The sequence below is a fragment of the Myotis daubentonii genome, chromosome 4 (genome assembly GCF_963259705.1).
Source record: "Myotis daubentonii chromosome 4, mMyoDau2.1, whole genome shotgun sequence".
In the NCBI taxonomy this organism is placed as follows: Eukaryota; Metazoa; Chordata; class Mammalia; order Chiroptera; family Vespertilionidae; genus Myotis; species Myotis daubentonii.
Window position 1 is genome coordinate 70,323,078 of NC_081843.1, and position 27,355 is coordinate 70,350,432.

Consider the following 27,355-nt stretch of genomic DNA (forward strand, 5'->3'; position numbering starts at 1 on the left):
ATAAATTAATAATAAACATTTGGGAAATTATCCATAAACTCTTTACCTTTGTATTCTAAATTTAACAAATGTGACACATACCCAGATGCTAATTTTATGTTGGAAAATGTTAATACTGAAAACTAGTGCTTCCACACTTTATGCTGAAGCATTTTGTTAAACTGAGAAGGATGGCCTGTGCCTAGTTGGCATTTTTAAAAGTGAAAATTTGAAACCAGTTCTTATTTTGTAGAGAGAAAATAAACAGCCAAATAGAGAAAAATTAAAGCTGTAGAAATAATTGAGGAAGGCCACTCACCACAGTCCTTTTCTATAGGCCTCTAGTTATAACATGATGCTAACTTGAAATTAGTTTCTGCTAAGCTACTACCAGCTGATCATCATTTTGAACCTGAAAAGACTAAGGACTGAAATATTTGTTATGCCTCTGCCTTGCACAGAGAAGTTCAAAATATATTTGTTAAATGTTGAATGAATAACAGTTGGTGTTATTTTCTTAATTCAATTCACAAGCTGTGGCAGAAACATCATGAAGATGAGCACAACCTGACTCACGTTACTACTCATATCTTTATAAACATGGTGACCAAATGCCCTTCTTGTCATTGTTCACTGGTTCCCCACCCTGCTTACGTCATACACAGCAAACAGAATGCCCCCAACGTATTATAGTACAATATTTATCAGGGCGTTTTGGTAATAGATATATCTAGGCCAAATCCTGGCTCTGTGTCTTTAGGGAAATTACTTAACCTCTCTGAGTCTCAGGTGCTTCAATTACAAGTGAAAATAAACCTACGATTCTAGGAGTTATTTTGAGGCAGAAATGCCTGACATATTTTCTTTGTAATATGTGCAGGCTTTAATTTTATTCTTCAGGAATGTCTGTGAGAGAAAAGAAGATTCATACCTTCAGAGCAGAGAAGTTTCTTTATTTTGCTTTCTGGATATGACACTTCGTAAGACACCAGTATTATGCACGGTTTTCTTATAGCTCAAAATCAGATCAGGAAAAGAGTCAGCTAGGAGCTAAGTGGCATTTCATGATTTTCCTTCCAATACATCCCCTTTATGTCCTTGGAAATCTCAAAGAGTGAATATCAACATTTTTCTCACATTGATTGAAAAAATAAGTCATGATGAAACAGAAAGGCTATGCTGAAGATATGGGAAGCAGGTATTATTCAATTTGGGTGGAAATGGTTTGTTACTTTACTCTCAGTTATAGACTTGAGGAAATGAGATTTCTTTGATTATTGCAATGAAATTGCCGCCAGCTAAAACTTCATCTCTATCTAACCTAAAGATAGGATTACTCAGATATTAAATTGGGAAAGAAACTTGATTATAAAGGCGCTTCTCAGAGTTGTAATCTGGTTTTATCAAAGAGTTAAGATGAGACTTTTCCATAGGAGATCCCTATTTTGTGCCACAATGAGGAAAAGTGCCTGCCAGACACAGACCAATTTTAAAAACAGATTATTTAATTAGTGATTTTTATTTCCAGTGAGTCTGAAATATACTGTAGTTTATATTTCCCCCAGGCAGAGATTTATCTGACAATCTGAATGCTTTGGTGACAGAATTACCTGATGATGAATATGATAATAAGGACCTGCCAAGTGAATGACATTTTGAATCATTTTCAGGAACTTTTCATGATTAATAATTGCACTTATGTTTGTATTTTAATTTTTATTGAATAATATTTCGCATAGAAAAGGGGAGTAGAATATCTACTTCCTAAATAAGAAGGGAGTGCGTGTAAAACCTGGCTGAGCATGTGTTTACTCCGTGGGTCTCCGGGTAGTCACCGTGGAAATAAATTTCCCACATCCATGACTTTTAACGTTTGCTTTGTAATAAACAACAATGATGACAACAACAAAAGAGCTACCTCTCACTAAGTGCATATTTATTGTCATATTGTTTACCATGTGTGTACCATCTATTGTTTCTGACCTATGCAGAAAACTTACGGTGGATATTACTCACCCTGTAAACATATGATTAACTCATGGTTTTCATACTTTGCTATACATGAGCATCACCCATATTTTTTTTTAAAAAATGAACATATCTGGTACAGCATTTTCCTTCATGGCCTTAGCAGAATTACAATGAAAACAGTGTTGATGAACTGATATAATAGAAAATTTGCCAAGACTGATTAAGTCACTTTATATACACTGAGTGGCCAGATTATTATGACCACCTGACGTTTGTAGGCAAATTAGCTATAATTTCACACTGAAGTTGCTAGAGGGCCAGTTCATTATAAACGTCTAAATAGCACAACATACCTAAGTATCATTGCTGATGAAGTTCATCCTACCATGTTGATGGCATATCCCAATGGAGATGGCTGCTTCCAACAAGACAATGTGCCATGCCACGGTGCTCGTATTATGCAGGAGTGGTTTCAAGAACATGAGGGAGACTTTACCTTGCTTAGGTGGCCCCACAATCACCAGATCTCAATCCAATTGAGCATTTGTGGGATGAAGTTAAAAGAGCCATCAGGCAGCTGGTTCCACAACCATCAAATCTCACAGAACTGGACAGTGCTATTCATCAGGCATGGTGTCAGATTGCTCGCATCACCTTTCAACATCTTGTGGAGTCAATGCCAAGACAAATTGTTGCAGTATTGAAGGCAAAAGGTGGCCCAATGAAGTACTGATGGGGTGGTCATAATAATCTGGCCAGTCATAATAATCTGGCCATTCAGTGTACATCAGCAACACCCAGTCATGTACATTTATTGTTACCTTAATTATTTCCCAAATAAATTACTTATATTTGTAAATTTTATATTCTACTCATACTTTGAACCTGTAAATCTATTAATATAAAGCAATTTTTTCTAATTATTTTTTTACCTATGCAGTTTTTTTTAGCTGAGCAGCTAACTTTTAAAAGTACTAAGCCACCCATGATATATTATCACAACACCTGGGCTGAACAATTTATTGTTCACACAGTCATTTCTTTTTTCTGTAGTTAAAGAGGATTTGGGCAATTGAATAAAAATTTATAATTAATGAAAAATTGTCTTACTAATGCCAGGTAAAATTTATATCCTTGGTTCTCTCAATTTTTAGTATAATTCCTGTATACTAAAAATAACAGCTGAATGATGCTGTATCCTAATGACTATCAAGTTATAAAATAACTGATTTTACTATTTTTTGAAACACTTGACTAAAGTGAAGAATTCCTAATAAAATCAAGTCACTATTCTCCTTATTTGTACAGGAATTTTTACAAATGCTAGTACTTCTTCCATCTCTACTTTAGGTTAAATACTGTGTATTATTTATGCGTGTGACTTGATGGCTTTTACCTGACTCCTGGTTTATTCTATAAATATAAAACCAAAGTGATGAGCTATCCAAATGAGAAAAATGGTAAGATGGAATAAATTAGTCTTACATAGTTCCAAAATGATAGAAACATTAAATTCTCTTTTGATTAAAGCTTAAGGAAAAGTATGAAATTCCTTTTGACCAATTTTCAAAACTTACAAGTTGCTAATGGGCACTCATAGGATTATCTGTTGTTTAAAACTTTAAAGTTATCATATATTTTTAACATAAGTTTATAAGAATCATATTTATTTATAATCCTTAGGCCAAACTACATAACAATAATGTATTCTGTTTGAGCAGACCAGGGAATAGCAGTTTATCCCATTATAGATATTTTGTTGAACATAGCAAATATTTTCTACTCATTTTAGCATCTGAAGATTTAAATTGAGGTTTAAAAGTTTTAAATATCTTTACTTTTCTGAAATGTATGTATGCATTATTAGTTAGCTGTATAAATACTATCTGATGAAAAATGAACATTTAACCTGGAGAAAATATAATATCAGGATCTAGTTTGTCATTGAATATAATAAATTTGAAAATAAACAAAAGTTAAATTTTCTATTTTAATAGACTGACCTATATTCAGTGTGTTATAAAACACATCCAGTATGACTCTTTTTTTAAAATATATTTTATTGATTTTTTATAGAGAGGAAGGGAGAGGGATAGAGAGCTAGAAACATTGATGAGAGGGAAACATCAATTCAGCTGCCTCCTGCACACCCCTACTGGGGATGTGCCCGCAACCAAGGCATATGCCCTTGACTGGAATTGAACCTGGGACCCTTCAGTCCGCAGGCCGACGCTCTAGCCACTGAGCCAAACTGGTCAGGGCTCCAGTATGACTCTTATGAATAAGGTGTAATATATGAAAAGTTGGCTTAGCTTCTATAGGCTTAAAATAAAATTGTTACCCTGTTAAATTCTCCTAGAATGTCTTTTCTAAAAATTGATAAATCATCCTTTGTTTTCGAAGCTTTACATTTGTTTTGTTTTAAAATTCTGTATTGAATCATCCCTTTCAGAACTACCAAAGGCATTGCAAATACTATGTACAAAGCCTTAGTGATACTTTCTTCCTTAGGAATGTTTGATTAGTAAGTGTGTTCTCGCCAAGAATCCATCTTCTGTCTCAGCTCTATCCTGAAAATACTGGCAAAATATGTTTTTGTTTTGTGTTGGTTTTTGGTGTGTTTTTTTGTTTGTTTGTTTTGTTTTGTTTTGAAAGAGAAAAAACTATGTAGCTGAGGTTTTCATTTAGAGGGCAGACTTTTAGAAATTATTTGCAGGAATTTTTAGTGCCCTTCCCCAACTTCAATACTTCTCTGACTATATGGGTATACCTATTTATGTTCTATAAAACAAACATTTCTCTATATTTTTAGGAGTGAATGCATAATGTAGATGTCTCTAGAATTCAAATAAATAAAGCATTTACTATGTATTCCCAGGTTCCATCTTGCTCTTTATCCTTTCACTGACTTTCCAAAGTGTTCTAGCCTTAAAGAAAGCCCATTATGCCATACCTTGCCGTCTGCAACAGCTTCCTATTTAATTTCTTGAATTCCCTTCTCTGGAACTCTGAGTCTTTATACTTGACCTGAGATAACATCCAGTGTGAAGAAAAGCATAACTGCATTGTACAGAAAAATATAGCTACATAGCTGATACTTGAATTTGGGACTGTGATTTATCTCTCAAATAAAATGTGTATTTTACATGCCAATAATATTACTTAAAACAAAACAGTAGAAGTGGTCTTTTGTGGTGCTTATCCTGATACGCATTTACAAAACAAAACAAAAAACTTAAAAGGTGTTTCCTCTGCATAGAAGTGCTTGAATACTTACATTTGGTATTCAATGCATGTCTTGAAGCAACTGAATCCCACCTTTAGCATTTACCTTGGCATTATACCCCTTTTAGCTCTTTCAGATAGATCTTTTGTTGGAAGCCAGAATATGTCTGCAGTTTTTGAATTGCAGGCTTTTGACTCCACAGACAACTGTTTCATCAAACCATGTTGTTATCTTTATATTTGGTGGGAGATGAATTGTGCAGACTAAGTGGAAGCCTGAGTACAAGTCACTGAAATCTTGCCTGGCTGCAGAAGTGCGCACAGCACTTGAATATCCCATATGCTGCTCTCTTTGGAAAGAATGAATCTTAAGTAATTAAAATGCACTCTTCTTTTGCCCTGTAGCAACACTGTGTACTGCAATAGGATGATAATCTCATTTGATTTTTTTTTACTTTCATAAATTATCTCAGTAAGAATTTTAGTTTTTGAATACTAGAATCCATAGGTTCTACTGTTTAACACCAAACACCAGCATTCTTCACCAATATGCTAAAAAATTAGCTTCAGGAAATACTATTGGGCAGTTTTCTATTATAATTTAGCTTATTCATGAGTTTAATTTTTTCCTGAATCCAAAACAATTAATTTAAAACTGATAATAAATCATAATTGACTTGAGATAATACAGTGTGAAGAAAAAAGCATAACCACATTTTACAGGAAAATAGCTAGATGGATGATAGTTGAATTTGTAATTTTATGATTGCTGTTTTTTATCGAAAACCTTGTATTTGCCTTGCTGCCAAGAGCTAATTCTTATATAGTTCAAGCATTCCAGCATACCAGGAAAGCATTTCAGATTTAAAACTCAGCCAGTATGTTGAATCCTTAGAGTGATCGTATCTATATTCAGAAGATTAATTCAGTTTCAACAAAGGAAGAGAAGTAATTCAAAAAAGCAATGATTTATTTTAATTTAATTTACTTTAATCCACAATATTAAGAATAGACAAATATGTAAGGCACTGAGTTAAGTGCTTAGGAAATATAAATAATGCAAAAGGCATGAAATAAAAGAAGTTAATTATCTAAGAGAAAAATATGCCCAAATAGTTGTTTCTCATCATTTATCTCGGACACCTTTAATCTTTACGATATGGAAAATAATAGAATACAGTTTCTAGTCACATGGGGAAAATTCTTTAGTGGCCACATATCACAGAATCAGTCTTGAAACCTGTAAAGAAAATGAGCATTTATGTAGGCTAAGCAGTCCATCTGATGCAAAGAAATAGCCTTTTCTCTAAGGTACACATACATTTTATGTGCAACCTAAATAAGCTTAACTAATTTTTGAAAACTGTTGTGATGATCTTGTGATTACTAGTTTTTCTAAGCAAGATTAGTATGGCCATATGTGAAGTTTATACACTCATATATAGAAGTAGTCTCTAGGTGTGGAGAGAAACAAACATCACCAACGGAATTTTCACTCTAAGTCCCTTTAAGGTGATCACTCTCAGTGCCTTGACAGGGGGCTGACACCCAGGGGTGCTCCACAGGAATCTGTGAGTGAGTGAGCCGGGGAAGGCTGTGTGCGCATGTCCCCCTTCACATTCTCACTGTCCAGGGAGCTCCTTCGCCATCTCCCCACCTCCCACTGCCAGAGCAGTGCATCTAAGCTCTCTACCTGATACCAGCCCATCTTACCTTTCCTGTCTTCATTCCCTCCCTTGTCCTCTTTCTTCTGACACCTTTCCTCAACACCAGAACGTAAGAGCCTAAGAGAAATAGCAAATGTGTGAGGGCTTAAATGACAAGACTCAGAAGAAAAAAAAAATCATCAGGGTTTCTTTTAACCCTTGAGCCACAGTGTGAGAAAAAGTGGCCTTGTTCTCACCCTCATCAATTTAGAGCCTGGTCTCAAGACAACTCTGAAGTAAAACAAACATTAGGAAGAAAGGAAAGGCTGCAATCCAAGTGGCACAGAGAGAAGTTTATGCTGGAATCAGCATTAATTTCTGCAGTATTGGAGATCATCAGTAATCCATTCGCCAGCATTTGTGTTCAGCACAATTATCGTGCTAAGCTAAGCACAGCAGAGGACTCCACTCCTGTAAGAAGATGAGATGCTCAGAGAAAGAGAGGACTGGAGATGTTTAAAGGAGATTTGTTTCTTACATGGCTTTAATTTGAAATCCTTTCATTCTGAAGAGGTCTGGAGATTGAGATAGAGCAAATGAAAGCAGTATCCTGTTACGGATTCAGCCGTGCATCTCACTTATTTGAAAGGCTTAGTCGGCGCACTCAGGAACAAAATGTGAGACATCTTGAGGCCCTGCTTACTTGTCAGCTACAAGATCAATAAAATGCAGACGCCATTCTTTGCCACACTCCAGAGGATGAGTTTGCAGAGTGAGGACTTCACTTTGAAGCTCTTTTATTCCCCAGGATTTGGCAAAAGCGGGGGAGTGCTCTGTGGTGGGCACGGCAGGCTTGGCCCCAGCTGGCCCAGCTGCTCTTCTTGCTCCACCTGCCAGGTGACATCACGCACTTACTCAGTCTGTCTGAACAGAACAGCAGGGCCTCAGGTCAGAAGGCACTCAGATGACTCAGGCACTGCAGTTATTTAACTGATTATATAAATGATGCCTTAAAACCTCTGGTAATCACTATTGATTGGAATCCTTAAATTAGGATTATTGTCAGGTCTGTCAGAAGCAAGCATAATACCAAAGATGCACAAACACAGATCTAATGATCAGAAATGTTGATTCCTGTATCCTCCTGCCATATTTTGTGCCGATCAAATTGCCACTGGGCCCACTCTGGGGATAACAGTAGGCAATTTCAGAAACACCTGCTGGCTGAGTGGCATCTATTTGAAAGAAGTAACCCCCTTGACTGTCAGTTTGTTTGTTTTTTATTACTAAAGAGATGTCCTTCCTCTTCACTTAGCTTATGGATGATTTCTAAAGGCATCTATATCCGTATACTCTTGAGAAAGTAGGCAAAACTATATTTTTAATTTATAAAATGAACTAGAGGCCCGGTGCACGAAATTCACTGGGGGGCAGGGGGCCTCCCTCAGCCCGGCCTGCACCCTTTCGCAGTCCGGGAGCCCTCAGGGGATGGCGAACTGATGGCTTAGGCCCGCTCGTCTTGGGGAGCGGGCCTAAGCTGGCAGTCAGACGTCCTTAGTGCTGCCACAGAGGTGGGAGAGGCTCCGAGTGGGATAGGCTCCCCCCACTACCGCTGCGCTTGCCAGCTATGAGCCCAGCTTATGGGTGAGCGACGCTCCCCCTGTGGGAGCGCACTGACCACCAGGTGGCAGCTCCTGCGCTGAGTGTCTGCCCCCTGGTGGTCAGTGTGCATTACAGTGACTGGTTGTTCTGCTGTTTGGCCAATTTGCATATTAGCCTTTTATTATATAGGATTACACAAATAGAGTATTACAATGTCAGCTAAAACTTTTACTGTTTATTTACCCTTCATATTTATTTCATAATTAACTTCCTCTGTAAGTATTTATTAGGTGTCTGCTAGGATCAAGGCTTGCTGCTAGGTACTATGAAGGATGTAATCCCTAACTACTAAGGGGCTCCCCATTTTATGGGACAACATATGGACACACATGATACACATGGATGAGGTGTGGGGCAGGGAAGTTCTGGGTATGGTTTGAGAAAAGAAGCAGGTTTTCACTTTTCAGTTCTGTCCCTGCAGCCTGGTTGATGTGACTGGAGCCCACCAGGTTCAGCATGGCAATAGCAGGTAGGACAAAAACAGGTCATTCCAGAATCAGCTTGTGAAGAATTGCTGAACTCTTTGCTTCATCAATTGATATTATTTTATGTTTATGAAGCAGAGCATTTTGGCTTAAATTCCATACTCACCTTTTAGAGGTTCAACTTCCCTCCTCACAAGATTCCTCATTTATTATATTGTCATAATAACTTTTTTCCTTAAAATATTATTTTGATATGTGAGGAATTACATGTGGATACTCTTTTAAACTTCAGAATGCTTATGTAATATTAAATTCCCCATTATTTCATACCCTTCCCTCCTTTATTTGATAGTGGTAGCAATCTACAGCTCCATATTATCTTTCTTTTAAGCATCTTATTGTTTGCTGCTCAAGGTCACTTAATCTTAAGTGTATGATCATTTGCATTCTGAATTGCAACTCCTTCATTAGTTTCTATAACTGTTGAATTTAATAGGACATTGGGGAGGTGGATAGCACGGGCAAAAGGAAATTGGATTTTGAACCTTTTATTATGATGACATCCATTTGATGTAGTCCAAATGATTAGTGACGGAAAGCTGCTGTCCTGATAACTTTCGGTGTGAAGTAAAGAATGAAACTTGGATTTGCTTATTAGTTTACTCTTTAGAAAAATAAAGGCCCCAATACTGGTATTCAGCTCATGTTTATTGAGCTCTTCCTGTGTACAAGACATTGTGAGCATTTAAGGATGTAACAGTGTAAACACCCAGCATCTCCTCCATTGGAGCTAATGGCCAGGGTCTCCTCAATACTAAAGAGAAACATGCATGTGACTTTACAGACCCAAGCTCATTATTTTTTAACAATGTGTAGTTATACAGGCAAAGCACTTTTTTTTCCCTTTTATTTCCTCACAACTGGTGAATTAGGTGATATCATAACCTCAGTTTTTAAAATGAGGAAAATTGAGGAGAACTAACTAGTAAGGAAGTAAGCTGATGCCTCGTGGACCCACGCCTCATTCAAGACCCCCAGCTCCCCGACCCCCACCCCACCTGCCATAGTCAGGTTTCTTCTTTTGGGTTTTATTGATTGGCAACATACAGGATATAAGTGAATGTTGTAAGTACTTACTTTTTAAAAAGCATGTGGAATTGAGAACTGAGTAAAGAAATATGATATTTGTAAATTTGACATAACAACAAGACAGCTTATGTGAAACACTTTGTAAACTGTGAAGCCATATATATATATATATATATATATATATATATATATATATATATATATATATATAGTTTGTTTGTTTGTTTGTTTGAATGAATGACTAGTGAGGACATGGCAAAGATTTGGAGTCTATGGCTTTTGGCTTATATGATAATGCAACAGTTCACAGCCAATACAGGGAGGTTGGTCAAGAGTTCTGATAAAGTAGGCATTAAATAGTGTGGTTTGAGGATTAATCACTTTTTAAATGGTTACAAATTCGGTGAAGTTGTCCAATTCAGCATAGGGTGTTTACAAGTACACGTCTAAATGGTATAGAGTTCTTTCTAAGGCTGTCATGCAGTCTAATTAGTCAAAGCTGGCTCCCTAGGTCTGCCATTCTACTGACTGGCCTGCAATAAATGGCCTTCCTGCCTGCTGCATTTTTCCACCCAAACATTGCACAAATCAAGGACAAGGATACTTGAAATGCCTTTCATGGCAATATTCCTAAAAAGTCAGCTTCCTGAAGTTGTTTAAAATCAAAGTGTCACCATGAACGTCTCAGTACTTTCATGAACTCTGTAAAAATCTTACAAAATGGAAACTAAAGCAAGGATTTAAAGGCATTTGAGTTTTCTACATTAATTATTTTGGAAAGTGAAAATCAGATCATCTGTAACTCCTAATACTGCAATTCTGAAAATGAATGGCTTCTTGATTTAATGACTTCAAAATGATATAGTACACCTTCATGAAGTGCTAAACAACTCTAATTACACGTTTGAGAAAAGATCTTAGTATCTAAATTTAACTTATCGATTGAATGATTTATTAATCATTAGTCACAGAGAGTCAATTTTTGGTGTATTAATGTCATTTTACAAATAAAGTCTGATTAAGGTGGTTACTTATCCACATACTTTTGTCCTTTTTTTAAATAAACAGTGTTTAAAGGCTAATGGGAGAAATGTTAGTGATGTGCTTAGAGCTACTTATTCTCTGCTTATGAGATGGAAAAAAGAGACATGTTTCTGCTTAATGAAAAAATGGTTACCAGTGGAAACATCTTTGTAAATTTTAAAAATATGATAATCCAGCTGAAGATTTCTTTCTTTCATATTTTTAACCTCAAACTGATGTATACACTTAATAACATACAAATGCTGGACTTTAATAGTAAGTAAAATATATAAAATATGCTGGTGGCCATTTCTGACCAAGTTGGCTTCTATAGAGTGGCATTTAATAATGGCAGTGTGGTCTTTTAATATTTTCAGAAATTCTGAAAAATTGTATATTTTATAATAGGGTTATTATATTTATTATAAAAATCTAATTTAGCAAAATTGAGTACATTGTATAAAATGTTAATGAGATTAAGAAAAGAAGATATTACCTTTAATTATTTATAATATTGCTTAATTAATTTCTAAAACTGAATTTAAATTAAATGTATATTCTGGTAAAATATTATGAAATAATTATAAAAGTCAAATATATGTAATACAAAAATATGTAAGTTTAAGATGGATTTATCACTAGTTCTGTTTTTAAAATTTAAACAAATTTGTTATCTGAGATCATATATTTGAGTATTTAATGCTTTAATCTTACTATTTTAAATTTTTTTTAGGAAATTCTCCTAAATTTGTAAGTCACGAATTTAAAGAAAAATAAGAGAAGAAAGTTAAAATATAAGAATCCCAATATGTAGTTGTGAATTTAGACATAAAAATTAGAAATATAAGTATTTTAATATCTGGATTTACTGAGTGGTATACATACTGTTGTGTATAATGTCAGAGAGTTTACGTGTTTACTTTATAAAAACAATGTGTCAACGTATTTTCTATTATTTATACCATAGCACAAGTTATTATTGTAATGTTTTAAAATGTTGACAGATTTACACATTGCTTATTTTTTTGTGAAATCATAACTGACACTAGTTATAAAAATGTAACTTAAAAAAATTATAGTAGTACGAAACGCTAAGTCAGTGTGAAAATAATTCTGATACAAACTTAGAGAAAGACTAGAAAAGAAATAATAGATCAACAGATATTTATTGAGAACTTATGATTTAGGATGCATGCCAGTCCCTAGGAGTATGAAATATGAGATAGGCCTTTTAAGGGCATTATTCTTTTATTGACATGATCACCAGCCGAAGGGTAATTGTACAGAATGCAGTCATAACGCAGAAGGGAAATATCTGTTCAGTTGCCATACTCAAAAAAAGGAAGAAGAGAGTGTCCTGAGGAACAAGACATATTTCTTTCATGTAGTGATCAGTAACATCTGTAAAGTATGTGTGGCCTAAGTGGCACCATGGTACAATTCAAAATCATTTTTAAAATATCTCATATCAAATCTCACCGCCACATTTCAAATGTGGGTTATTTCTAATAACATTCTCCTTTTTTTTCTGATTTGTTTCCAGAATGCTCAGGCCCATTGGGAATTGAAGGTGGGATCATATCAAATCAACAAATCACAGCTTCATCGACCCACCGAGCTCTTTTTGGACTCCAGAAGTGGTATCCCTACTATGCTCGCCTTAATAAGAAGGGGCTTATAAATGCCTGGACAGCAGCAGAAAATGACAGATGGTCATGGATTCAGGTAACAGACAGATTGGGATAAGGTTACTGCTAAAGAATGACTAGAGTCACTTCAGAGAGAACACAATGAGAGCCCAGGGTGACTTTTCTTCATGGTCACAGAGGAAAAGATAATTTACTTAAGAGTCTAAATGTCCAAACTGTGAAAAACTTACATTTCATTGATAAGAGGGTTAAAAATTTTAAATTTGTGGGTTATGAATTTCACTATTTTAAGGTACATATAAAAGAAAGGTTTTTGGGGTTTGTTTGTTTTTTACAATACTGAAGGTGTTTTAATATATACTTTCATTTATTGTCATCAACCAGCTATTTTTCAAAACAGGAGAACACAATGATCAACTGAGGTAGTAAGTGATTTTCCAAAGATGGAATAGATGGTAGCAATTCCAGTTCCTTATATTAATTTCAGTTAAATGCTTTTTGGCCACTTAGCTGAAGTGAGACAGTAAATTACATATTAGGAGGACACAAAAGGTGCTCAAACCAGTTTTCTGTGAAAAGATCATTGCTCTGGTGGAGGGAGGGTGAGCACATTAATAATATCTAACAAGTCATTGATGAGTGCTAAATAGAAGGAAAATCCAGTACACAATGGAGTCAGAAAAAGAAGTGAGTAATTATCATGAAAAGCTTCTTGGGAAAGATAGATTTTGAAGTTGGCCTTAGAAAAATGGCTTTCAATAGAGACTAGAAGCCAAGGGAATAGCATGATCAGAGAGGTCAGGGGAGAATCTGGGGAACATCACAAAGAAAATCATGTTTTGTGTATAGGCTGCTGGAGGAATATGTTTACATGTAGTGTGGGAGTTCAGTGTGCCTTAGGGTTTTTACATACTAAAAGGTGTGTCCTTGTTTCTTTGGAATAGGAAGCTATTACAGAATTATGATTTGTTTAGATAGCTGATCTGTTTTATCTATTTACTGCATATTTTGTGCCAAGGTAATTTTTAACACGGGATGCTTTGATATGAAATTATTAGGTGCAATGTATAGGGGTTGCTTTACATGCAGTTGATAGGAAGGAAAATTGATTTATGGCCAAATAACTTATTTTAGGAATAGGATCATAATCTCCTTCAGATGATTTCTTTGTTCAGGTTTCTTGTGAATTTTTACATATCCTATATACATTTATTTCATCCATATGACTCTATGTGGCTACCTGATATTTTTTGTTGTTTTATGAATTTATATTTACATGCATTTGCAGAAATTCCTTCTTACATTACACATTATTTTTCTAATCTATAGCCACATATGCAATGAGAATTCCAGATAAGGGAAATGGCACATCCTTATAGTCTCGATCCCAGACTAATGAATATCCCATCATAGCTTAAAATAGACCCTCGCCAACCCCCTAAAGTGCTTGCATTCTACTTGCTAAAAATTAATCCAGAGACCATTTTTTTTATTTTACTATTATGAAATGCATTAGTGGAATTTAGTTCATGATAAAACTTTAGAAATTAAGATTTAGAACAGAAATTGCAGGAAAACTGACAGATGGTATCATCAGTTTCTATCAAGGTTTCTGTTTATATTATGTTTGTGAGCTTCAGTGACTGCCATCTTTTCGATAAACTATAAATAACATATTTTTGCAGTGGTTTCTCTGAGAAACCCTGCATTAAAATTTCTGATATTCTGATGTTCCCATATTTCATTTTAGTTTGTTCCAGTCCGTTGCTTACTTAACACTAATGCATCATTATGCCTTTCAAAGTATAAATGAACATTTTTTAAGCCCATGATAATAGGTAGATAAATATAACTTGGTCAATTTATGTAAAAATATTTAAATATTTCTTTTACTTTTAAGGGCAGTTTATCATGAATACTATTATTATAATTATTTTGCTATTAGTGTGCAGATGATAATGAGGTCTTAGAGAAAAACAGTAAAAGTAAATAAAAAGGGTTTCATATTGAATGAAGATATCTTGCAGATAATGGGAGGAAAATTGAAAGCTCACCATTGCTACTCATTAACTAGAGGCCCGGTGCATGAATTCGTGCACAGGTGGGGTCCCTTGGCCTGGCTGGTGATCGAGGCCAATCGGGATTGGCAGGCCGGGGGAGGACCGCAGGAGGTTGGCTGTGGGACCGCACTGACCACCAGGGGGCATCTTCTGCATTAAGCATCTGCCCTTTGGTGGCGCCCAAACGCCCTGATTGCCCTGCAGCTCTGTGTGTGACAGGGTGTGGGGCCACAACCTCCCTATCCTCCCTGCTCTGTTCGTGACGGGAAGGCGCCCCAACCCCCTGATCAGCCCTGCTCTGTGCCTGATAGGGGTGAGCTCCCCAACCCCCAGATCACCCTGCGGCTCTGTGTGTGACAGGGTGCGGCGCCTCAACCCCCTGATTGGCCCTGCTCTATGTGTGACACAGTGCAGCGCCCCAACCCCCCGCCCCCCAACGGGCCCTGCTCTGTGTGTGATGGGGTAGAGCCATAACCTCCCCATCGGCCCTGCCCTGAGTGTGAGAGTGGCAGTACCCCAACCCCCTGATCGGCCCTGCTCTGTGGGTGATAGCGGGCGGTGCCCCAACCCCCTGATCCGCCCTGCCCTGAGTGTGACAGGGGGCAGTGCCCCAACTCCCCTATCGGCCCTACTCTGTGAGTGACAGGGGCGAGCTCCTCAACCCCCTCATTGACCCTGCTCTGTGCGTGACAGGGTACGGAGCCCCAACCCCCCTGATGGGTGCTGCTCTGTGCGTGACAGGGTGCAGCGCCCCAACCCTCTGATTGGCCCTGCTCTGTGCATAACAGGGTATGGAGCCCCAACCCCCCTGATGGGCCCTGCTCTGTGTGTGACAGGGGGTGGCGCCGCAACCTCCCCATTGACCCTGCCTTGAGTGTGACAGGGGGTGGTGCCCCAACCCCCCAATTGGCCCTACCCTGAGCGTGACTGAGGGTGGCATCACAACCTCCCAATCTGCCCTGCTCTGTGCATGACAGGGGAAGGCGCCCCAATTCCCCAATCTGTCCTGCTCTGATCCCGACCAGGGGCTGCACCTAGGGATTGGGCCTGCCCTCTTTCACGCGGATCCCGGTGCTGGGAGGCATATTACCCCTTTACTATATAGGATAGAGGCCTGGTGCATGGGTGGGGCTGGCTGGTTTGCCCTGAAGGGTGTCCTGGATCAGGGTGGGGGTCCCCACTGGGGTGCCTGCCCAGCCTAGATGAGGGGATGATGGCTATTTGCAGCTGGTCACACACCCTTCAGAGTGGGGGTCCCCACTGGGGTGCCTGGCCAGTCTGGGTGAGGGGCTGAGGGCTGTTTTCAGGCCGACTGAAGCTCCCAACTGCTCCTTTTTTTCTTTTTTTTTATTCTGGGCCAGCTTTAGCTCTGGCTCCAGCTCTGAGGCCTCCGCTGCTGAAAGCAGGTATCTGGTTTGTTTAGGTTCTATAATCAAAACACTGTATAACTCCAGCTCTGAGATCCCGGACTCGCTGAAAGCAGGTTTCTGGGGTTTTGTTTAGCTTCTATATTTGTTACAATGTTTCTTAAACTGCAGGCTCAGAGGCCGGCAAGGCAGGTGGGGAACATTGGTTTCCTCCGTCACTGAAGCAAGCAAGCCTCATGTTAGATTCAAGCTGCCTGGCTGCTGGCCGCCATCTTGGCTGGCAGTTAATTTGCATATCACCCTGATTAGCCAATGGGAAGGGTAGCGGTCGTACGCCAATTACCATGTTTCTCTTTTATTAGATAGGATATATTTGTGATTGTGTTCAGAGTATATATTATATAATCATATTATTTAATAACTGACTTTCTAAGTTATTTTTTGAAAATATAAAAGGTTATCCCTTAAAAATAATCATATTAAAGGGGCTCTGGGAAGACAGATCATGTACCAAATTTTCTGTGTTGAACATTATTAATTTTCATGTCATTTAATTTTTAATCAGTCCTTCAAATGAAACATTTGAGCACTTTGCTTAAACTCACTTAAAATGAGTATAGTAGTCCCTTAGTTTTTCAGGTGTATTACTCACATGCACTAATTAGAATTCAATTCCATTTTATTCCTTGTCTTGATGAATAAAAATTGAAATTACCATTTTAATTTTAACACACTCAAAAAGCAATCATTGATGGCACCATAATGTTTATATTTGGTTCTGGATGTAAAGTACTGGTCTAGTGAATAAAGTTAAACAGAAATATGTTATTGTTTTCAAGTTTTTCTAATCTTTATTTCCTGAAATGATTTTTTTTCAACTAAGAAATCACTACCTTAAACACTAACTGGTTCATTAGATTATCAATTTCTCTTTCTGACTGACATCTTAGAAATAGCAACTTTGCACAATTATGGAAATACTAGAGGCACGGTGCATGAAATTCATGCACTCGGGGGGTGGGGGGTGTCCCTCAGCCCAGATTGCGAGAGTGCACAGGCCAGGCCAAGGGACAACACCAGTGCAAGATCGGGGCTGGGGAGGGATGAGGTAGGTTGGCCAGCCAGGGAGGGACCACAGGAGGGCTCCAGGGCATGTCCGTCCCATCTCACTCAGTCCCAATTGGCCGGACCCCAGCAGCAAGCTAAACTACTGGTCGGAGCATCTGCCCGCTGGTGGTCAGTGCACCTCATAGCGAGTGGTTGAGTTGCATTAGCATATCATTAGCATATCATTAGCATATTATGCTTTGATTGGATGAATGGCCGACCAGACACCTAGCATGTTAGGCTTTTTTTATATAGGACTAGAGGCCCAGTGCACTTGGGGGGCGGGGGGCCTCTCAGCCTGGCCTGTGCCCATTCATAGTCCAGGACCCTTTGGGGGATGTCCACCTGTCGACTTAGGCCCACTCCTTGGGGGATCAGGCCTAAGCTTGCAGTCAGACATCCTTGTGGCAGCCAGGGAGCCTTCGGGGGATGTCCAAGAAAGGCTTAGGCCCCCAATAGATCAGGTCTAAACCGTTAGTTAGTTGGACATTCTTAGTGCTGCCACGAGGTGGGAGAGGCTCCTGCCACCACCACTGCGCTGGCCAGCCGTGAGCCAGCTCTGGCTGAGAGGCACTCTCCATATGGAAGTGCACTGACCACCAGGGGGCAGCTCCTGCATTGAGTCACTGCCCCCTGGTGGCCAGTGCGCATCATAGCAACCGGCCATTTTGCCGTTCAGTCAGTGTGCATATTAGCCTTTTATTATTATTATATAGGATGTCCCTATTTCCCCCCTTTAGCCCCGTCTACCCAGCTCTTGCTCCCCACTTCTCTCTGGCCATCACCATACTGTTGTCTGTGTTCATGGGTTGTGCATATATTTTCTTTAGCTAATACCTTCTTTAAATTCACTTCTTTAAATTTTTATTTTCAGATTAGTGCTTATAACTGCACTATTATATATTTTCTATTATATCATTTAGAATTAGGATATTTTTTAATTGAACCCTTGTAAATTTTAGCACAATTTAATATATTATGCTAGAAGCAATTAGGAGATTTTTCATGTAATGCATACACATTTCAATTAATATTTTATTAATTTTTAATTTTTTAATATTTTAATTTGAAATAATCTCATACATGTAAAAAAAAACTATAAAAATACTACAGCATATTATATGTACCCTTCACCCAATTTCTTAGGTGTTAATAATTTAAACATAACCATTATACAACTAACAGAATTTGGAATATATTTTTCTTATAATCTCTTTAATGTTACTTAATCCATTTACTTTGTTTTTATTAATCTTCACCTAAGGATATTTTTCCATTGAATTTTAGAGAGAGTGAAGGGAAAGGGAGAGACACATTGATTGGTTGCCTCCTGCACATGCTCTGATAGGGATTGGGGATCAAGCCAGCAACTGAGGTACATGCCCTTGACTGGAATCGAACCTGGGATCCTTCAGTCCATGGGCTAATGCTCTATCCACTGAGCAAAACAGGCTGCAGCTTAATTCATTTACTTTTAACTATATGTGTCTTTATATTTAAAGTGGGTTTTGTTTTTGATTCACCCTCATAATCTGTCTTTTAATTGGTGCATTTATGCCACTGACTTTCAGAGTGCTTACTGATAGAGTTACTGCCATATCAGGCGGCTTCTGGGTCTTCTGGGTCCCGCCCTGCCTTGCCTTTTTTTTTTTTTTTTTTTGCTTTTTTTCACTTTATTTAAAAGAAGCCAATATACAGGATATAAAGGATATGATATTTACAACAGTACAGTAAATAGGTTGGTTTCCCGGTAGGATCCGTAGTCTTTCAGTGAGTATTAACCCCCCTTCCCCTTGATGCTTGACCCAGCTGGCAAAAAAACAGCAACAGTGGGGTGGGTTGGGACTGCAGGAGAGGACGTCTCCCTGAAGGGATTAAAAATCACGTAGATGCTAAAATGTCCACAAAGAGGTCTTGGGGGTGAGGGGTGCCTCTGCCTCATTCCTTTGAGGGCTTGGCAGCAGGAATGCTGAGGGATTTGCCCCAAACTAACACACAGCCCACCCTGAGCCTGTAAATCTTCCACCTATGGAATATTCCCTTCCTGAGAGAATCAGCCCTAATCCCTCAGCCAGGGCCTGGAGGAGCCGCCCAGGCTGTGGGCACAGCCAGGACTGTGGACATTTCATGGCCTTTCCACTCCCACTCCAGCTGCCTAACAACTCTGCAGTGCTCCCCTCGCCCACCTCCCCCGTCACCCCATCAGGACGCTGTGCACAGGAGGGGACACTGGTTCTCCCATGCCCATTGGGAACTGGCTGTTTCTGTTTTCTGGAGTAAAAAGGTTCCTGTGGGTCAGATAAGGTCTCTGCTTGGCAGGAAGTTCTGAAACAGAGCCACTGACCACACCCACCTTCTCTGGGCATGGAGCAGCTCCGGCCCTCGGAGCTCATCTCTCCAGCAGAACTGAAGGGAAGACCGTGTGTACCCTTCTGTCCCTCACCCTTCACATGCCCAGAGCCATCAGTGTCACACTTCCTAATTCCTATCACTGTATTTCATTAGTTCCATGCTGTTTTGCTAATCCTGAATCTAAACAGATTGGTTCAAAAGGAGATCGTTGTATTTTTAAAGTAGCTGGGGCTTCTCAGGTGGGCCTTGCCTTGCAGCCCCAGACCCGCTGATGGGCGGTTCCCGGGCCGCAAGGCAAGACCCACTGCTGGGCCTTCTGGGGGCGGGCCTTGCCTTGCAGCTCCAGACTCGCTGATGGGTGGTTCCCGGGCCTCAAGGCAAGACCCGCTGCTGGGCCTTCTGGGGGCGGGCCTTGCCTTGCAGCCCCAGACCCGCTGATGGGCGGTTCCCGGGCCTCAAGGCAAGACCGACTGCTGTGCCTCCTGGGTCCTGGCCTGCATTGCTGCGGGAGACGCAATTGCCTGGCTTCTCTGATCACTGGCAGGGGGCGGGCAAAGGCGGTCTGGTTCTCACAGTTCTCCGATCAGGAGCCGGGGGGCAGGGCAAAGGCAGCCCCTAGGGTTAACCGCCATCTTTCTTGGCAGTTAATTTGCATATCTCACTGATTAGCCAATGGGAAGCGTAGCGGAGGTACAGTTAATTTCAATCTTTGTCTATTATTAGATAGGATGTCTTGGGTTAGCTCATATAAAAGTGCAGAAACTTATTTAAACCTTCTGGGTACTTGGCTACCTGACTTAAGTCAGTCAGGATAACTATTCATTTATTTTGAAAGATAATTATTTTCTGTTATTTTTCTTTTTTATAGCTACATGTATTAAAATATTATATGTTTAAAATGTTCTGAGATAATTTTGTTTTAATGTATTTCCTGTTAACTTTTTCATTCGTTCAACAAACATGGACTGAACAAATATCTCCACTGTGTTCTACTAGGCCCGAGAGAAAAGACAGCACTTGCCTTCAAAATGCTCTCAATATAAGATATAGAAAAGCAGTCCTGGCTGGTGTGGCTCTGTTGGTTAGGTGTCGTCTGTGCATGGAAAGGTTGCCAATTTGACTTCAAGTCAGGGCACATGCCGGGTTGTGGGCTTGATCCTCACTGGGGGAAGTTCAGGAAGCAGTGGATAGATGTTTCTCTCTCACATGGATGTTTCTCTCTCTCTTTCTCCCTCTCCTTCCTCTCTCAGAAAATCAATAAAAATACATTTTTTAAAAGATATAGAAAAGCAAACAGGGTAAAAATTTAACCACAAACTTTTGTGACCTGATCTTACATCATCTGCTAACCCTTTTGTTTGCACAAATAGCCTATTTTAAAAGAACTTTTATTAAACTAAAAACTAATATAATATATAGAATATGAAAGGAGAGAAATCCCCATTACACTATGTATTACATAGCTATATTATTACCTGCTGGTCAATTTGATGTGTGTACCTAGGCAAAGCCATAATTTCCTTTGAAAGTTAATTTACCAGTAGTTTCAGTACTAGTATTTTATCACTGAGAAAAATTGTTTTTGATCTTTCTCTTTTAATAATTTATTATCCTTTTTTAGAAAATGTGAATATGATCTTAATATGTTCCTTTCCCATATGCCACCGAGTCTGTGGGGAAAAGAGATACTGGTTTCTCAGTCTTTAAGTGCACAGGAGTCACATGGCTCACTGGGTGAAAATAGAAACCTCTGCATTGCCCCCCAGACCTCCCGCAGGCCGTCCCTGGACTGCACTGTAATAACGTGTTTCATCCGCTCATAAAGCCCGGATTTGTACTCTCGAGTTACATTAAAACATCAACAAATAAAATTTAAAAACACTTTTGCTTGATTCTGTGGTGCTCTGTTGTTGGAATTGCAGGTAGGGATAACTTCACAGGTGGGAGGAAAGGAAAGAACAGTGAAGAAAAATGAGGGAAATATGTGACCCAGAAAATCTCTAACCTATAGGGAGGCAGAACCATGTTCTATAGCCTGGTCAGAAGTGTATCCACTTTTAGTGGCAATTCATAAGTAAGCATTATTCATTCATTGTAAAATGTCTAAGTATTTTCAACCGTTAATGTTCCCAAATGGCTATTTGATTCTTCATTGTTAGAAAATTTAAAATATCCCAAAGCAAGACCATCTGACTTTTGCATTTTTATCAAAATAATAGTGTAGAAAACATGGGCCCAAAAAATAATTATGCAAGTGCAAATTGTGTTACAAATTTACATCCTGGAGTACAAATTTCATAAATAGTGCAGTATTCCTGAAACTTTTCAGTATTCCTGAAACTTTGCGAACAGTAGAATTCAAAATGGTGCAAAAAATAAAGCAACATTTATTTCACTGAAAAGCCTGTGTATAATATGCATGAAAAGTTCCTTGGTTCTTATAGACACCTGGAGTTCCTTGAGACACAGACACAATTTTTAAAAACACCAAACTTAAGAAGTAGATTTTATTTTTCAGATTGTTTCTAGTTATAGAGCCCAAATTACATATGTGCATGTATTATATATGCATATACATATGTATAGATTCTAATCCATCTTTACTGCTTCTTCATCAAGCAGAAAATATTTTAGCCTGTTTTTTCCTGGAAAAATAAAAGCTGCATTTCCCTTTAAACTCCCGTCCTTTTAAAACACTTCTCTAAGCCAATTATATCGGGACATTAATATATTGCTCTTCTAGTTATATCTTTTTTAAAAAAACACATCCAGTAATCCTGGATGGAAAACTACTGTTTTATTAGAAATAAGCTTTCATACATAGGCATGTGTGTTTAAAAAATGTGTTACCTTTTTGTTTTAAAAATAAGTCACTTAACATTAAGTAAAGATGACTTCTTGCCTCTGTACTAAAATAATATATTTAGTCTCTAATTATTTGGTCATTTACCACATTCTTACTAACATAGCAGCTTTAAAGGATGTGTTTGTGGGCTTAACTTCAGATTCTATGAGCTATGGAATATATGATTAAGCATGTAGTGATTATTCTCCAATTTAAAATAAGCTGCACAGGGGATCTCTTTTCTTTAAGCTGCTTCCTCTCTGACTTCCAGCACCTAAGGCCTCATTGGCCTGGATTTCTTGCTGATCCTCAAATTCATCTGGCTGTTTTCTGCTCCTGCGCTTAGGCATATACACTTTAAGGTTCATCTATGGGGACCATCTACCAACCTTCTTTAAATTCTGCTCCTTTATCCCCTTCTCTATCACGTGATTCCTGGAAGTCCTGCTTTTTATCTCCAAAGATGGAAGTGACTCCAGTGTCCTTTTTCTCCACTCTGCCAGATATTTATTTTAATCATAGCAACAAGATACCTTGGTAGTTACAATTTGCCTTTCTCTTTCTTGTGCTTTACCCACCTGAGCATAGGAATTACATCTGATTTAAATGGATTTCCATAGCACCTTGAATTTAAATAATAACAGTGTTGGATAGATGAATAATAGAGGAAGAGAGAATATTGAACAAAACAGGTGGAGGAGAGGTAATGTTTATTTTCACTTGGCCCTTATGCTGCACTGAGTGGCACTGAAAATGTCCAAACTCAGTTCACTGTGTTCAGCTGTTACAGACTGATATTTGGGTTATGCCATCTAAGCACCATTCCACTGCTGCCATATGTGGTACATCTCTCCACAGTGCAGAGAATGCCTTACATGTGGGCAGCAGGAGGTTCACACTTTCTGCAAATCTGAACAATCCATACTTTCCTCTGTATCAGTGCAAACCACTTAATAAGCAACATTATTTGGGCATGGGTGATATTTGTAAGGTGTTTGCCCAGAGGTTTGCTAACAAAACCCTGAGTACCAAACACCAAAATATTCATCTTCTTTATTATGTTGTATTCCTGAAATGTTAAAAATTAAGTTTGTTTTACTTTCCTGCATATTTTTATAAATTTTTTATCATAATTACACTATCGTAGTTTGAAATCTTTGTTATAATTATTCATAAAATATAAAATATAAAGAGTTACAGGAAATAACTTTAACATAATTTTTACTGTCTATTAAACTCTTAGTAGATAACTCAGTAAAACACCTTATATAAAAGACTTTTTTATCATATTTGCTATGCATTTTGGCCATGAGAAAAACATTTTTAACTCTTATATTTACAAACATTGAGACTTTAAATGCCTTGTGCTTTTTTTCATGAATTACCAGGGTTATTTTTTAACTTACAATACTAGTGGAGTGAAGTGACAATAATCTGAATTGACTGAAAGTAACAAGTCAGCATTGTCATGGAAAAAAATTAAATATTCAGAGTTCAGAATCTCTACTTTCATAATCTACTTTGATCAAATTCATAGTTCCCTCTTCAAATCTCTTCACATGACCTAAACAGCCTCTGGGCTATACCGTATATTCCAATATCTGGAAGGACTAAAGGAAATAGTACACGGATTTCCTATCATTTTTCAGAGTTTCTTATAGTTACTTTTTTCTATATTGTTAAATGCACTCCTCAGTATTCCTGTGACTGTGAATTTAGCTTCAACCAAAGATGCTAAACCAGCTTATGAGACCAACCCTACAAAGAAATGCTGCTTATGAATTAGTCTGCCAGCTACTGCCCCAATGCAACAATTCATCCTAATATGACTGCGGGGTTACCTCCTGCATGGCAGAGGGTCCACTGGCCACATGTCCTGAGTCCCTAGAGGTGAGAAATGCAGGGAAGCAGGCGGGAAAGTGAATCTGAGCTAAAGGTTTGATTGTATCTTCATGTTGATCTTCTGGGAACTAGTGGGGTTGCTGTTTGGATTGGGCTGAAGGAATCTCTTATTTCCACCGTAGACACTGAGTGAACTTGTTCTTCTCAAATACCGAAGTGAAAACCTTCTTGTGTTGAAAATGTGACCAAGTACCAAGCCACCTGGCCTGATTCTGAAAGCTTTATTTTCTTGAAACAGTAATTAATTTGAAACCCTTTCCATTTGGGAGCATTTGTTATTGTTGTTTAAAATTGACTAGTAAAAGTTACTTTGGTAGTTAGTAAAAGTTACTGTATTCACGTATAGTAGTACATACGTTACAAGTGAATCTCACTATCCATAGTATTATGTTAGTGTTAAGATACTCTTAACAGCTATCACTATGTGCTATTTCAAGTGCTTCACGTGTATTAATTCCATAATTTCATGTAATTGGTATTGTTATAACTCTAATTATTCAGATGGGGAAATGTAGGCACAGAATGATAAGTTGTCCAAATACAGTAAACTAGTAATTTGCACAGTTGAGATTCAAATGCAGGCAACTTGTGTGAGAGGCCAGCTCTAAACTATCGGTAGCCTCTGTATTATCCTTTTGTTTTTAATTTAAATGCCTTAAAGGAGACATATGTCTCCTTTGCCCCATTAACCTCTCCCCAGCGGCTCCCTCAGCATATGCCCTCATCCCCCTACTGTCTATGTCCATTGGTCATGCTTATATGCATGCATACAAGTCTTTTGGTTGATCTCTTACCCTCCTCCCCACCCTCCCCTGCCTTCCCTCTGAGGTTTGATGGTCTGTTCGATGCTTCTATGGCTCTGGATCTATTTTTATTCATCAGTTTATGTTGTTCATTATATTCCACAAATGAGTGATATCATGTGATATTTATCTTTCTCTGGCTGGCTTATTTCATTTAGCATAATGCTCTCTAGGTTCATCCATGCTGTTGAAAAAGGAAAGAGTTCTTTCTTTTTTATAGAAGCATAGTATTCCATTGTGTAGATGTACCACAGTTTTTTAATCCACTCATCTGCTAATGCCCAACAGCTGTACTATCCTTTCTTTGAAAGCTCTTGGAAGTTCTCTTATACATTTGGGGGTGGTAGTTGGTATGGTGAAGTCTCCGATTTTCATAAGGCTTTTAAGGTGCCTACTCTATCTCATAAAATGTATATTTGCTCATAAGCAAGCACTTCACCTCTAGCCTGAGACAGTGGTTCTCAAACTCAACTACATAAAAATTACCTGGAGAGCTTTATAAACGTGGTCCCCATCCTCAGTTTCTGAATTAGTAGGTCAGAGTTGGGACCCAGGGGACTATAGAATGAGCAGTACCCCAGGTGGATTTTGATATTGGTGGTGTGAGAAAGAGTAGTAGTCACTACCCTGGTGGAGATCTCAGTCTAGCGAGAGAGACATACTTAATCATGCCTGAGCCCTTCTAATTATAAGAAGCAACTTAATTAAGTAAATTAAGATGTTGCAGAAGTATATTTCACTCTTCAAAATGACCCATCAGTGTGAAACATTTCAAACCAATGGAAGGCATCAAGTGTTCACAAGTCCAAGACCTAACTACTTCAGCTGCTTTGGTGACATTTTATTATTAACCTGCCTGTATGGGCGTCTGCCTTAAGTGGGATCTCCCTTCCCCCATGAACTAGATGTAGGAATGCTTAATTGTTACCAAAGGATTTTTGTCTGTAACATGAGGCCTTCAATAATTCTCTTAATTAAATAGTAAAAGGATTGTCAAAATACCCACCACCTTATGAGACCAGGCTTTAAATATGGTTTATTGTTAGATCCTCAGCCAGGTCTTAGGAATCTTTAAGGAATAAATACTTATTTTCTATTCAATTTTAACATAATAAAAACATAAAAGAGCCATTTTACATTTTAATTATTAAAGGTGAATTTAGCATATTCCCCATTTTTGAGATGACATTGAGGACGTTTTTCCTGACAGAGGAACTAAGATAAAGAAAGTCACAAGGAAATGGAGGGAACTCCAGGTACCTCAGGGACTGGTGTCATTCTACTGAAAAGTTGGGCATATGGAACAAGAGTAGGAGGGTAAAACTCTATGAGTATAAGGAGATACTAGAATATTGAATACATCAATGCTAGACAAAAGTGGTCCTTCATGGTTATTGACAGGTTTTCAGGAGGGTATGGACACTGTCAGAACTAGAGTTTGAGAAGATGACATGCCAGTGGTATGCATTGTGAATAGCCAACAGAATGCCCAGTGCTTATGAGGCATTTAGTAAAATGTTATTAGATGAGTATTGAACTGAATGCAGAAGTGAGTCAAGGAGCAGGCACACCAGTTAGGAGGCGTTTATTACTGACTGGCCCTGAGGAGGACCTGAAATAGAACGGCAGCTGTTGAAATCAAAATAGAAAATAAAATTGCAAGAGTGCTTGAGGGTGAAGCATTGACAACTGATTGAATTGTGTGTTAGCAGAGGGGAGAAAGGCAAAGAAAAATTAAATTTCAGGGTTTTGAGCTTGAGCCTGGTTTTGGTACCATTAATAGAAATATATAAACCAGGGAAAGGAGTTGCCTGGAAAATGATGCATTTATTTTGGATTTTAATGTTTGATTTACTTGGAGGAAATCCTAATAACAGTGTCCAGCAGAAAATTGGAAGAGTGAGTTTGCTATTCTGCATAGAGAGTGGAAATGAATTAGGTGGATATTCCCACCATGGGACACTTATAGTCATGCCATTGGCCATTTGTGAGTCACATGGCCACACTGAGTGGAATGGGGGGCTAAATGGTGTCGACTTAGAGTTGAAATAGATACAGTGGGGCCTTGACTTACGAGTTTAATTCGTTCTGTGATGGAGCTCATAACTCAAATTACTCATATGTCAAATCATTAAAGTGAATGAGTGAGACATGTGATGCTGGGCTGATGTTGTGGCGTTCACTGTGACGTTTGCTGTGCCAACTAGCGGTGGGGTATCTGAAGCTGGCTCGTAACCCGAATTTTAGCTC

General features: G+C 38.5%; 1 protein-coding gene across 2 annotated transcripts in view; it reads left to right on the forward strand.

Annotated features, from left to right (window-relative positions):
• The window catches only part of EDIL3 (EGF like repeats and discoidin domains 3), a 395,460-nt gene that overhangs the window by 249,132 nt on the left and 118,973 nt on the right, over nucleotides 1-27,355 (forward strand). For both annotated transcript variants that reach the window (XM_059694158.1, XM_059694159.1), the window contains one exon: nucleotides 12,564-12,745. In XM_059694158.1, coding sequence (XP_059550141.1) covers nucleotides 12,564-12,745 — 182 coding nt within the window. The remainder of the gene's footprint in view (nucleotides 1-12,563; nucleotides 12,746-27,355) is intronic.